Genomic DNA, 14,239 nt, shown 5'->3' with positions numbered 1-14,239 from the left:
GCATTTGACATCTGTAGAAAGGGGCCTCCTAATGGGCTTCCTCGTTGGCTCAGTGGGTTAAGCATCTGGCTTTTGATTTTGGCTCAGGTCATGATCTCAGCATTGTGGGATCAAGCCCTACATCGGGCTCTGTGTTCAGCAGGGAGCCTGCTCAAAGATTCTCTATCTCTCTTCCTCTTCCCCTGCCACTCTCACTAAAATAAATCTTTAAAAAGAAAAAGGAAAAAAAGTGGCCTCCCTCACCAAGATCAGAGAGTAAACACAAACATTTATAAAGCTAAAAATGAGGTAAGATGCTGAATAACCAAAAAAATAAAATTAAGAAAACACATGTGCCACACAATCTCTCAGGATTATTATAGTTGATGACTTACTCCTTGAAATATTTTTTGCTAAGTTTCCATGACATTATATTCTTTTTCTCCTATCTATTATGATCACTCCCTCTTGGTCACCTTTGTAGTCTCCTCTTCCACCTTTACCTGACTTCTAAATGATGGCATTCCCTACAGCTTGATACTGGACCTTCTTTCCACTGTTTACTTATATTCATGTTTTTCTTCATTTGTTCCCCAAATCTATTCACTGCTCCTTCTCTATCTTGCTATTTGTTCTGGGAATTTGACCTTTATGGACTGCATCACCTGGGTTCTCTTGTCCTCTCTTGACTTTCAGTTGAGGTTGGCCAATGGGATACACTTCACTAGGATATTAGAGGAGGGAGGCGTACTACATTTACTTCTCCCATTTCCTTCTGGCCTTGGTGTTCTGTCAGTGGCTGGGTTACTTTCAGCTCTAGCTCCTGTGAGGTGCCTCTCTTCCAATAGCTCCGGCTCTCAACTGGAGTCTCAACTTGACATTATTTCTTTCCTTTAACCTTTCAGGTCTAAGGGCAGTAAACACTTCCTACAGCTGACAGTCTCTGGATTCTCCCAACATCCCTTATTGACTGCCCCTGTCAACATTTTTGTAAATATTCTCTTCAATATACAGAAGTAGAGTATTTCGTCTATTTTTTAACATGACCAATTAAGTACATTTGTATATGCTGATGACTGTCACGTTTATATCTGACCTCCTCTCTGAGCTCTATGTCAGAATATTTAACTGCCTACTTAACATCTCTACCTGGATCTTATAACCTTGCCTATAAAATTTGGGTCTCTTTCAGTGTTTGCTTTTTTTAGTGATGGGTACTACGATGCATTGAGTTAGAAACTCGTACAAGTTAGAAATCTGGAAGTTATCCTTGACATCCCTCTCTTTCCCTTACCTCCCATAATCAAATATCAAATCTACCTCCTAAATACTACTAAATCCACCCACTTCTTTCCATTTCCACTCCACTAATCTAGTCCAAACCATGGACATGTGTAACCTGGAATAGTGCAATACATAGTCTAGTCTCCTGCATCTCTCTTGCTCCTTTCAATTCATTTTCCATAATGAAGCCAGAGGGAGTCCCCTAAAAATGTAAAATTGGATAAAGTCCCTCAATAGGGTCCTACAGTCTTCAGCTAATATTCAATATCCTTAATATGTCCTTCAACATGCACGATGATGTGGATCCTGTACACCTGAATGGTGTACAGCTTATTTGTTACATCTTGCTCATTGAATGAACTTTAGTCACAATTGCTCTTATTTTGGTTCTTCAAACATACTAGGCTCTTCCTAACTTCTTATATGCAGCTGTTTCTGCATAAAGTGTTCCTTTCTGGCTTTCTTCACCCACAATAATCATTCCTAATTTATTAACTCCTACTTATTGTTCAGTGTTACCTCTCCTTCCCTACCCCCTCATATCAAGCCACTTTACTGAGGTGTAATTAACATAAAGTAAATTGCAAAATACATAATTTGATAAGTCAGTGTAAGGGATTTAACATGTTTGTGTAATCACACAATCATCACAATCAAAATACTATATTATCATCACAATCAAGATCATCACAATCATCATCACAATCAAGATAACATATCTGCCCCCTCTCCCCAAAAGTCTTACCTTGTCCCTTTGTAAGCCCTCATTCTCATACCTCTCTATATGCACTCCATCCAGGATATTCCTGATTTGCTTTCTGTCACTACAGATTAGTTTGCAATTTCTAGAATTTTATATAAGTAGAATCATACAGTATGGGCTTGTTTTGGTTTTACTATTTTTTTTTCAAGTAGGCTCCACATCCAGCATGGAGCCCAGTGTGGGGCTTGAACTCATGATCCTCAGATCAAGACTTGAGCTAGGACTGAGTTGGATGCTCAAGCTACTGAGCAGCCAGGCACCCCTGTCTGGTTTTTTCCCCTCAGCTTATTTGAGATCCACTCATGTTGTAGCATTTATCAACAGCTTATTCTTTTTATTGCAAACTAATATTTCTTTGTACATATGGAGCATGTTTTTTCAGGCAGTCATCTTTTAATGAAGATTTGGGGTGTTTCTGTTTTGGAGCTATTACAAAGATAAATGCTATAAATATTCATGTGCAGGTTTTTGTGTGGACATATGTTTTCATTTCTCTTGGATAAGAGTAGAAAGACTGGGTCCTATGATAGGTATATGTTTAATGTTTTAAGATACTGCCCATGCCAAAATTGACATCCTAATAGTATTAAGTGTTCTGACCCATGAACATAGTATATATGCCACTTATTTAGGTCTACTTTAATTTTTGTCAGAAATGCTTTATAGTTTTTAGCATATAGGTATGCACTTTTTTGGGTCAAATTATCCCATTTTGGCACTATTGAAAGTACTGTATTTTAAATGTCACTTTTTGAATGTTCATTGTTAGTATATAAAAATACAATTCAAATTTGTATATTGATCTTATATCCTGCAACTTTGCTAAATTTACTTAAATTTTTTTGGAGATTCTTGAAGATTTTCTACATAGATGATCATGTTGTCTGTGAATAAATACAGTTTTATTTCTTCCATTTCAATCTGGGGGTTTTATTTCTTTTTATTACCCTGACTAGAACCTTATTGCATTGATTAGAATCTCCAGTACAGTGCTGAATGTGTATTTAAATATAAGAAGGTAATACAGATATCTTTACAGAAATGAGGCCTCAGAAGGTTTGTCTCACAAATACCTACACTGAAATAATAATAGAAACAAATTCAGGAGATTCTATAGAAGTTATTCAAAGTAATAGTGATCAAATAGCTTAATTAAGTTTACTCCTCAAAAAAAAAAAAGCAATGGAAATAAAAAGAAAGAGTAAATGCAAAAAAAAACAAAAGTCAGGGGCATCTGGATGGCACAGTCAGTTAAGCATCTGACTCTTGGTTTTGGCTCAAGTTGTGATTTCAGGGTTGTGAGATCAAGCACCTATGGGGCTCTGCGCTCAATGCAGAATCAGCTTGAGACTCTCTCTTCTTCTCTTTCTACCCCTCCTCTGGTGCTCACGCACACACTCTCTCTCTAATAAATAAATCTTTAAAAAAAAAAACCTAAAAGTCAAAATTCAAGGCAATATCAAAAAAATGATAAAGGCAAAATAATTTATAGAAACAAAAGGAAATGCGAGCACACTCAAGAACTTATTTTGTTAGAGAGAAGATACAGATAGTGATATATTTAACAAATCAATAAAGTTAAATACATAACACATTTGGTTTTAAGTTCAGTGAAACTGCTACAAGAACATCCACCAAAAAAGAAAGAGCGACTTTTCAACAATTCTAAACAATGTCAGTGATAAAACAGTCCTCCCTATTAGTGCTGCTATTATCATCCTTATTTAGTTGGGTTTGGCTAATGGGACATCCTTGCAGGGGACTGGGGGTTAGGGGAAGACTGAAATCTACAGCAGATTCAGGATCCCATGTAAGCTACCTTGTTATTTGAACCTTATGATTGAGCAATGATAATATCTAATAAGGATCATATTTGTATATATCTTATAAAATTATTAGCATATCCAGTGGGAATGAAGAAAGAAAAAAAAGAAGAAAACAAAAACAAAAAAGACAGTATTAGACAAGGAAATACAGAATCAAGATGGCAAATATTCTTAGTGGAGAAAGTTTTATATGCATCCTTTAAGATCTGCAGCACAAGGGTGTTTACCATTGCTGTACTGTCCAACATAACACTGAAGGTCCCTGCCAAAGTAGGTGGAAGGAAAAAGAAGTGAGTGTAAGGAAAGAGATCAATCTGCCATTATTTGAAAATGATATCTACCTCAAAAACCCAATAGAATCATAAAAGGAAATTATTAGAAATTTTCTAAAAATCTAATTGTATAGAATATATTCTGAATCAGTAACATTTAACCTAGTAATAACTGGGGGTGCCTGTGTGGGACAGGCAGTTAAGCATCTGATTCTTGGTCTTGGCTCAGTTGTGATCTCAGGGTGATGAGACTGAGCCCTATGACAGGCTCCATGCTCAGCGCAGAGTGTGATTGGATTCTCTCTCCCTCCCTCTGCCTCTCCATACCATTCTCTCTCTCTCCCCCTCTCTAAAATAGATACATACATCTTTAAAAAAGAATTGTATAAATAAAAAAATAAAATAGTAACAGCTTACTAGAAAGTAAAGGAATACACAAGACCTTTATTAAGAGACAATATTGCATATTGATAAAAGCAAAGAGATAGGCTGCTTTTGTGGCTATGAGACAATGAAAGTGACAATCTCTCAGTACCTCAGTATGTGTGTAGGTATGTATTTTTTTAAAAAATTGAGGTATAATTGACCTCAGTTTCTTCATGTATAAAATAAGGATCATAATTGTATATATCTTAAAAGATTATAACAATTGAGTCAATATAGTCCAACACTTATCATGGTGCCTGGCACATACTTAGCATTATACGAATTTTTGCCATTATTATTTTGGAGCTCTTCTATTAGAGCACAATAAAAATGATAACAATAAATATCTCATCTCCTTTATTGGACAACTATAATGATATGAATTTTCTCACAATATATCTATAAATTCAAGGCAAACCTAATGACAGTTCAAGTTTATGTTAGGTTTTTAAAGAGATTCAACAAATCTAATCCCAAATGTGCATGTGGCAGAAGTATAAAGAAGGGGGACTTGATCCATTAAATATAAGGACACATTACAAAGCTATAGAATAAGAACAGTGTGATAATCCAAACAGGCCAGACAACAACCAACTTTTTCTGTAAAAGAGCCAGAGAATAAACATTTTAGAGTTTGCGAGGCCATTGGTCTTCTTTGCAACTACTCAACTGTGCTTTGTAGTGCAAAAGCAGCTATATGTAAACAAATGACTGTGGCTGTGTGCCAACAAAATTAATTTTTGGGTACTGAAATTTAAGTTTCATGTATTTTCACGTGTGACAAAACCTTCTTCTTTTTACTTTTTTCTACCATTAAAAATTTAAAAAACTGGCTTAGCTCATGGGCCATACAAATATAGATCCATTTGGTTCATCAGGTATAGGTTTCTGATAACCAAGAGTGGACCTCTGATATAGACCATGTATAAATGAGAACTTAAATAGAATTGGTTGGATGTTTTCTGTTTGTTTTTGAGATCGAGTGTCTGCCCTTCTCCACCCCACCCCAAGCTGTAGCAGATTCCTTTACCCTCTAGCTTTTGGTTAGTGATATACGAAGGGGATGTAGATGGGAGAGAGCCCACTCCTAGTGCAAGCAGAAAGGGAATATATTGTCATTAGGAATTTTTAAAACAACAATAACACCTTTTTCATCATTGTATACTGGCAATTCTAAACAACGTCAGTGATAAAACAGTCTTCCCCATTAGTGTTGCTATTATCACCCTTCTTTAGTTGGGTTTGGCTAATCCAAACCTAGGATATTTCGGACATCCTGGCAGGGGACTGGGGGTCAGGGGAAGACTGAAGTTTATAGCAGATTCAGGATGCTATGTAAGCCACCTTGTTATTTGTACATTATGGCTGAACAACGATAGTAACCAATAGTAACAGAGGAATCTGTGGCTGGTAGAGATGCTGTATGGACCCTCTGGTAACCCTCTGTAACAGAATCACAGCTTTTATCCATAAGATTTTGAAGATAAGCCATGCCTTTCTTTGTCACTTGTAATTTCCCATCTAGAATGCAGTTCTGCACTTGCTCTGGTTAAAACTGAAAAACCAACCTTAAGACATCAAATGAGCACGTGTCCTGAATTACCCACTATGAACTAGGGGATATTTGATCAACTGAATTATAAAATTGGATGTGCAGCAGCAGCATTCTCCTCCTAAATGAAAAGGGGATATATTACGACTGGGTACTACCAGGTCCAGAGAGAGCAAACAAAATATGTAAGCAGCCAACTAAGATTTCCATGATACCTGCTCAACTGCTTTACCTCTGTTCCTTCAGCCTAGAGAACACCCTTTACCAGTATGGTGGAAGGAAAGCTCAGATCTGATTTGTAGATAGATCAGCATTGAATGTCACCACCCACTAGAAGTGAATGGCTGCTGCATTAAAGCCTGAAAGATATCAGTAAAGGGAAATCCTCCCAGTGGGCAAAATGTGGGGCAAGCCACATATATGGGCAATCCCTATATCCATGTCTGGTTATTTGCAACCAAACAGCCCTGGTTGATACTCTAGAATCCTAACTGCCTTTTGGAATAGCCCTGAGTGTGCAAATAGCCTCAAAATCTGGCTTTAAGTGCCCTACATTCTTGTCTGTTCCATGTAGAATCAGTGACTTGACATCATGCTTAATCCTTCACCCAGACAGCCAATAAAAACAGCATGGTAGATTCTAGCAATAAGGCTTAGAGTGGCCTCAAATGAAATCAGTATCTGATTTATGCTGATTATTTCCTGTATTGGCCTTCTCTTAGTCATTATGTTATGGTCCTTTAAGCATGATATCACTATTGAAGAAGGGTGTGGAGTTGTTAGAAAATGTCTCTTTTTTTGGCTAGAACCTAGCAGCAGGTAACAGTCACTTGCCACATTGCTGTTTTCATGCCTAGAAAACAATTCATATTTTAGAAACCTAAATCAATGTTTTCATTCCATGGAATTTTCAGTCCTCTCAGGGAAAATTCAGGTGTCACATAATTGCCAGAAAAAAAAAGTTGTCACATAAACCATTAAGTAAACAAATATAAAACATAATTGATAACTTTGACCTGTCATTAATGTCTGATGATTACCTAATATACTGAATTATCTGAAATTCTTATTAAACACATCCTGGTGTCTATTATCCATATCAGGAATGAGTATTTGAATTAATAGTATTAGCCAGATAAGAAATGATTCCCTCTTCCCAGTAATTAAATAAATCTCTTTCCTATTAGTAGTATTTACAGCTCATTTTTTATACCATCCATCCACATATGTACCACCTCCATGATCAAACTTGTGTTCAGCAGCAAGAAATATGATATGTTTTGAAATCTGGTTTTCTTTGTTTTCAACCCTCAAAATCTTACCTAAAGTAGTAAGGTAAGATTTACTATAACATTTCCCCGTAAAACTTAATCCACAAAAAGGCTCTCAGGCCAATTCAATATGCTCTATTATTTTAAAAATCCCCAACCTCATTAAAAAAAATTTTTATTTATTTGTTTGACAGAGAGAGAGTGAAAGCACAAGTAGGAAGAATGCAGGCAGAGGGAGAGGGAGAAGCAGGCTCCCCACAGAGGAGAGGGTCCCTTCAGGGCTGGATCCCAGGACCTATGGCCGATGCTTAAACGACTGAGCCACTCAGGAGCCCTTGCCCCCTGAACCTCATTTTAAGACTAGTATATGGTAAGTCTGGAGAGCAGCATGAGAATAAGGGTCCAGGGCATAAACACCCTTAAAGACTGAGATCTCAAATGAAAGAAAATCCTGTTTCAACCAGACTGTTGTTAATGGCAGACAGAAGTCTATAAAATATTTATTTTAATTAAAAACATCAGATTGCTATCAAAGTTTTCTAGGTCTTAACCTGTTGCTCTGATGTTCTGACATACTGCCTCCCAAACAAATAGAAACCATGTTTAAACTCCTTTTCAGATAGAATCTGAAAATTCTTTTTCACCTTTTCAGATGGAATCTGGCTGTATTACTTCTGAGATAATGAAATTGTCTAGCTCATAGTTTCTTAGTTAATTAATTGACTAAGTAATTAACTATTTTAAAGGGAGACGTGTCATCATAGTGAAAGAAGAATATTAGTTTGGGTTTGGGCTTAGGTTTAGTATCATGCTACATTTAAATAAACAAGTAGGATTGATTTAGTATTTAACAGAAGAAAAATAGGTCCATAGAAAACCACATCCAAATAGCAGAAATGTAAGAGTAAATATTACAGGGTTCTTGAAAGTACATGGTTTATTATTCTAATATTTCAAGTGAAAACACCAAGTTAGATAAAAAAAAATCTGGATTATGAGGACATTAGGGAAGGAAAGAGGAGAAATGGCTAAATGAAGACAAAATGTGATTTTTAAATTTCTGATCAAATAAATTAGATAAAGATTTGCATAAAAATCAGGGAGAAGCTATATTATTGCATCACCACTTGATAAACACAGAAAATAGTCACACAATTTTTATAAAATACGGAGGCTGTAAAGTAAAGGGAAAATGAATTTTGGCAGAATTTCCACTGAGTTACTGCCAACCCTTAAATGTGCCAAAGGTGGCTCAAGATATTTGATGAACCCAAGACACAGCCACGTTGTGTAGTCGCTAAAATTTTGCTTCATTATGGTTCTTATTTACAAGCTTTTATATGTGCAAAAATGTCATGTATTATTTATTCATTTATTTAATTCATTTGACATAGAGAGAGAACACAAGTAGGCAGAGAGGCAGGCAGAGAGAGAGAGGAGGAAGCAGGCTCCCCGCTGAGCAAAGAGCCCGATGCGGAACTCGATCCCAGGACCCTGAGATCATGACCTGAGCCGAAGACAGAGGCTTAACCCACAGAGCCACCCAGGCACCCTCATGTATTATTTATAATAAGAGTCGTTGGATATAAAATATCCAAGAGAATATACTCACACATTCCCTGAAGATCATAAACACAATTCCAAAACAACTTTGTCGTTGGCTACAACAAGCTTTGTTGTTGGCCAGTGGTTGGCTAATCTGAACCAATATCAAAACTAAGAAAGCCAAAATATATATGGTCGACCCAAGAGATGTGTATAAATAAGGAAAAGTAAAAAGAGATTCATTCTACTCACAGGAAGTCCCTGTTTTCCTGGTAGCCCAACTTTTCCAGAGTTTCCTGAAATGCCATCGGCTCCATGGTATCCTTGCATGCCTTTTGGCCCAGGTAGGCCAGGAAGACCCTTGGTAATAAAAAATTACATGGATTATAGAGAGATGCTATACAAATGTTTAAATGACAAATACCTTTATATTTGGGAGAGGGATGTTTACATTTTTAATACCCTGACCTAGGATAAATTTTCCTGTTTCCTGAATTCCCTTTTGTATTCAACAGATCAGTTACCTGTCTTTAAATCCCTAAAGAGAAATGCCAAGTTTATGAAAAATTACTGTATAAGCTTTTCAGTTTCAGTGTAATTCTCTCATATTTTTCATTGTCCTGGTCTCTTCTCTATCCAGCTATGGAGAAAAGTAAGTTATATGTACCAGTCAATTTATGATACAACAGTATTTTACCATTTGCAAAACTTCATGTCCTGTTACTTTCTCAAGAAGTGTACGTATTATGGTTCTTTCTGTTGCTACTCTGAACGACATAATTATATGACTGCATAAAGGTCTGAACATTTTGTTTCTACTCTTGGGCAAGTGGATTTTATCTGTAAGAATCTCTGATCTGTATGTGCTTTTAATTTATGTTCATTTTCTTTTCTTTTTTTGAACCAACAGAGGCCACCCAAAGTAGGCATCCAGCCCTTGGCTATGGAAGACCAGCAGGAAGTAAGTCTTTGCTAATAAGCCAGTCAACACATAATTTGGTTGGCCAGAGGAAACTGATGGCTAAGGTAAAATTAATCTTTGTTCTGTGATGAAATGATCTGAAGCATTTTCTTCTAAGACTTTCTGTTCTGTTTGCCAGGAAACTGAAAGGATGCGTCCTTCAAGTACAATCCAGCTCATGCTTTTTATTCATGCTTGAGGATCTCTGACCTTTGTCACTAATCATTTAGTCATATTTCAAGTTCCCTGTTCTCAGTCATGATCAGAGAGCAGGATGAGTCCACAGAGAGAGCTCCATAACACCGGAAAATAGCATCCTTCAACTGCAGAGACTTATACTTAATAGCAAGCCTGGTTTTGAGCTAACAGTCATATTTTTTCCCTCTGTGTTCCAGCTTGGGCTTAAATTTTTTTTGAAGACAAGCTGATTTATCCAACACTTGTCATAATTGGCCCCAAACTTTTCTGCTTGCTGAAGCTGCCAATTCTATTTAGAAAAACAAAGATGAAAAGGGCCTGCTACTTACAGGAATCCCAGGTTTCCCAGAAGGACCAGGAGCTCCTTTTTTCCCCCTAGGACCCTAAAAATGTGAAGCACAATTGTCACTTAATTTTAATAAACTTCACTAAGCTGAAGGCATAGAAAAGAACCTTGAGCCTGGGATGCTGCAGCCAGGACTGCCAGGGGCTAGCTGTACACCACTGAGATTGCCTGGGAGCCATTTTCTTTATCTGAAAACAAGATAATTTGACCAGATAATCTATGAATTTCCACCTAGCTCCAAATCCTAGGATTTAAGAATTTAAATCTTGGCTCTAAAAGGGAACTGAATATTATCCAATAAATGTTCATGTTTTCAGATAGGGCCTTTGTCTTCCCATTGAATGTGGCTAAGTGGTTTACTAATTTCATAAACATTTATTGACTATTTTGTATGTGCTGGGGATGCAAAGGCAAAGTTACTGATCCCAAGACACTCACAATGTCGTAAGAGACATGAACCAATAGCCTCAAATGTGCTTATCTGGAAGCAGAAAGAAAAACATACTTGTGAATCAAAGAAAAGATATTTATTTCCCACGGAACTCTTTGTTTTTCCATGTGTGAGATGTTTTAAATCATAATTGATTCAGCAGTAACTGGTCTGCCAGGATAGTTAGGAACTTTTGCCCTTTGAGAATCATGCCATTATTCTGATGATATCCTAAAATTATTTTAAAAAGAAAAATGTGGAAAAGAGTGACCTAGTTCACAAATAAGAAAAAGAAGCATATTGTCATTACCAGACACATTTCTCAGAAGTCACTGAAAGTTCTCACAAACAGAACAATTCCACCAAAATGGGATGTTAAGTTATTCAAATTTAAAGGTAAATCATGCCAAAGATTCAAGTTGACAACAATAACAAAGTAAATAATTTCATAACATATTACATCCTCTGAAAATGATCTTAACATTTCAAGAAGAAATAGTACATGCAGTCATAGGAAAAAAAGGACATTTTCTGTAAGAAATAAAAATCCAACTTTGTAGGAATTTGATAATGGGGAGATATATTCAATAAGAGTTCTACCTCCAGCTTGGAAAACTAATTTACTTGCATTAAAAATTCACTAATGTGAAGTCCTTCCAAGGGTAAGGAAACCAAGAAAATAAACAGTAGATCTGACTTAGCTGAAGATGATGCAATTCCTAGAATTATTTGATCTCTAAAATATAATATATCTTTTAGAACAAAATAAGGAAGTAAAATAAATAAGATTTTAAATATTGAAAAAATTGTTATTTCAGTTATCTCTAATAGCACTTATTAAATATTATATGAACTGTGATAATATTCAGATATATTAACAAGAGTGTTTTTTCCTTTACAGTATTTGTTTTTAGGCAAAGTGATAGATCTGTTCTAGATTTTAGGTTTTCAAAATAGACTATTCCTTAGTTTATGAATTTCAAAATAGTCCTCTGAAACTCATGGTGGAGTAACAATTTGAGGATATAATATTTTGGGAAGAATATATTTTTAAAAGCAAAAGCCTGATTTTTAAATATTTAAAGTCTATATTTGATTATCAAAAACCAAGTTGACAAAGAATTCAAGTCATACATTTTGCCATAAAGAACAGACTTAGAATTATAATAGTGTAAGAGAAAATTTTTCCTATTTAAGGGGATATAAAGATCTTCAAATTGGAGAAATGTAAGAAGAGAAGTAGAGAAGCAAGATTGTTTGGCTCTGATGGGAGTCTCTGAGACGGGCCCTTCACACCTCACTCTGTCCTCATGTCCTGGGGTGGGTAGAAGGAATGATACCCTCAGAGAAGTGTGGGGATTTGAGCACGGAGACAATGGCTAGGGAGACTAAAGTCTTCATTTTGAAGTCCACATAAACTGCACTGAGTGTCAGCAATAGAGTAGAAATTTCTGCATGAGATGTGTAGGCCAGTGGGCTTGAGAAAGTCTGAGTTCCCTAAGCACCTAGCATGGTATAGGAATTAGCAGAATGTATTTCCACAGGGCCAAGAATAGAACATATAGCCGTTAAGGGCCTATGTAAGGAGACTTTGTACCTTTTCTATACTCAGAAAATAGCTATACATGTCAGCATGGGTTGAAGAGCTTCTTCTGCAAGGAAGGGTCAAGGTAGATGTCAGCATGGTGGGATGATGGCAACTGGGGACCTACATGGATGATGAGCATTTCAGTGTATACTAGGGTGGACAGATGACCAAAGACCACACTCACCTTCCATTCCTCTTCCCCACCACTACTACCCAGAATGTAACTATAAACTTGAAAAGGGAGTGAATAGGGAAAACTCTAAATCAAATGTAGGATATTTGTGTGGCTAGAGTTAAAGGCACTCATTGATTAGATTTCCACCAATTAGGTTTCCTTTTTTTTTTTTTTTTTTTTTGTCTCCAACCCATTAGGTTTCTACCACCAGGCAGGCTGGGCACTCAGGACAGATGTTAAGTTCTATTATAAAGAACACAAAAAACAAAGTTATATTTTTAGTATACCTGATTTTATGCCTTATGGTTCAGACATACTACACATATAAGTAAAGGTTTTACTTCAAATGTTTGTATAACAAAATAAAAACAAAGAGATTCACATATCATCACAGACTGATTACATTTTTGGATCATGATTATGTTAGGGATTATTTCAGAAAAGTTAAATGTTGTGTACTGAAATCTACATGTATGGGTCTATTATTATGAAAATCAGAATGTTTTTCAGACTTGAATGGGCAACAGGAAGCAGCTCCCTACAGAATAACATGAAAGGGAAAGTATGACTATAAAAATTATTTTTAAACTATATTTTGCTACTTGTAATAGGACACTTGTGGCAAAATCTGTCTATTCAAGACAAAAAGTATTTAGCAAATAAAACTATAGTCTGCTGTTTTGAGATGTTCGATTCAGGAAAGAGTTCTTTATTACAATTATTATGATCATACTCAAAGGAAGTAGGCCAGCTAGAAAAAACATAATCTTACAATTGAGATTGTAAATGCATAAAGATCAACAAAGTGTAGAACATTGATATTTTTTAAAAAATTGTACATTAAAAAAATCTCAAAGTGGAATTGTTGACTTATAAATAAATTAAGAGCCAAACATTACTAAACATTAATTCTATACTGGTCTATTTCCATAGGAAATTATAGATTTGGGCCAAACACAAAGAAAATATTTTGTCATATATGGTGCTGATACATGACTGAGTTGCTATCTTACGAAGGAAAAAAGTCACTCTTTAACCAATACCCAGAATTCAAACATAGTATTCTAATGATACTTTTAAGCTTAACTTATTCATATTACTTTATTTAAATATTAAGTACCCCATAAATGAACAAACAGACTTTTCTGTTCTCATAATAGGAAAGGCAAATGAACTTTACATGTATTCTTTAGAGTAAGCATAAAATTGTGCTTTCTCTTTTGTTTGGCTAGTTTTGAAAAACAGAATGGCCCATTTGAAATTGGATCCAGTTAAAACAGCTTTCCTTTCATGGAGATTGTACCAGTTTATAGGCTCCTAGAGAAGGTAGTCTAATTCTCTTGATAAAAGACATTTTAAAATGTGTCATTATAGTCCAACCCTTGTTTGTTTTTTATTTAAGTGAAACTGAAAAACAGTTACCTTGATACATTGTTAGTTCTAACTTTGTTAGAGAGGATAGGTTTACAATCAATACACACAGATTTAGAGTTTGACAATAATTACTCTTTCTCTCTTCTTTTTTCTTAACCAAGAAATTTCAATTCACTGAATCTGGAATTTTGTTTTGGAAGAAAAATAAGATTTTGGCTTGAGTCTTAGTCTTTGAAAGCCATTATACGA

General features: G+C 35.7%; 1 protein-coding gene across 4 annotated transcripts in view; it reads right to left on the bottom strand.

Moving 5' to 3' along the window:
• Nucleotides 1-14,239, bottom strand: part of COL24A1 (collagen type XXIV alpha 1 chain) — a 402,100-nt gene that overhangs the window by 62,620 nt on the left and 325,241 nt on the right. For all 4 annotated transcript variants that reach the window (XM_047727942.1, XM_047727945.1, XM_047727943.1 and 1 more), the window contains exons 47-48: nucleotides 10,407-10,460; nucleotides 9,171-9,278 (exon numbers count right to left, since the gene is read on the bottom strand). In XM_047727942.1, coding sequence (XP_047583898.1) covers nucleotides 9,171-9,278; nucleotides 10,407-10,460 — 162 coding nt within the window. The remainder of the gene's footprint in view (nucleotides 1-9,170; nucleotides 9,279-10,406; nucleotides 10,461-14,239) is intronic.

Source organism: Lutra lutra, chromosome 4 (genome assembly GCF_902655055.1).
Source record: "Lutra lutra chromosome 4, mLutLut1.2, whole genome shotgun sequence".
Taxonomy (NCBI): domain Eukaryota; kingdom Metazoa; phylum Chordata; class Mammalia; order Carnivora; family Mustelidae; genus Lutra; species Lutra lutra.
Note: the sequence above shows the minus strand (reverse complement) of the source record. Positions and strands in the feature narration are given on the sequence as shown.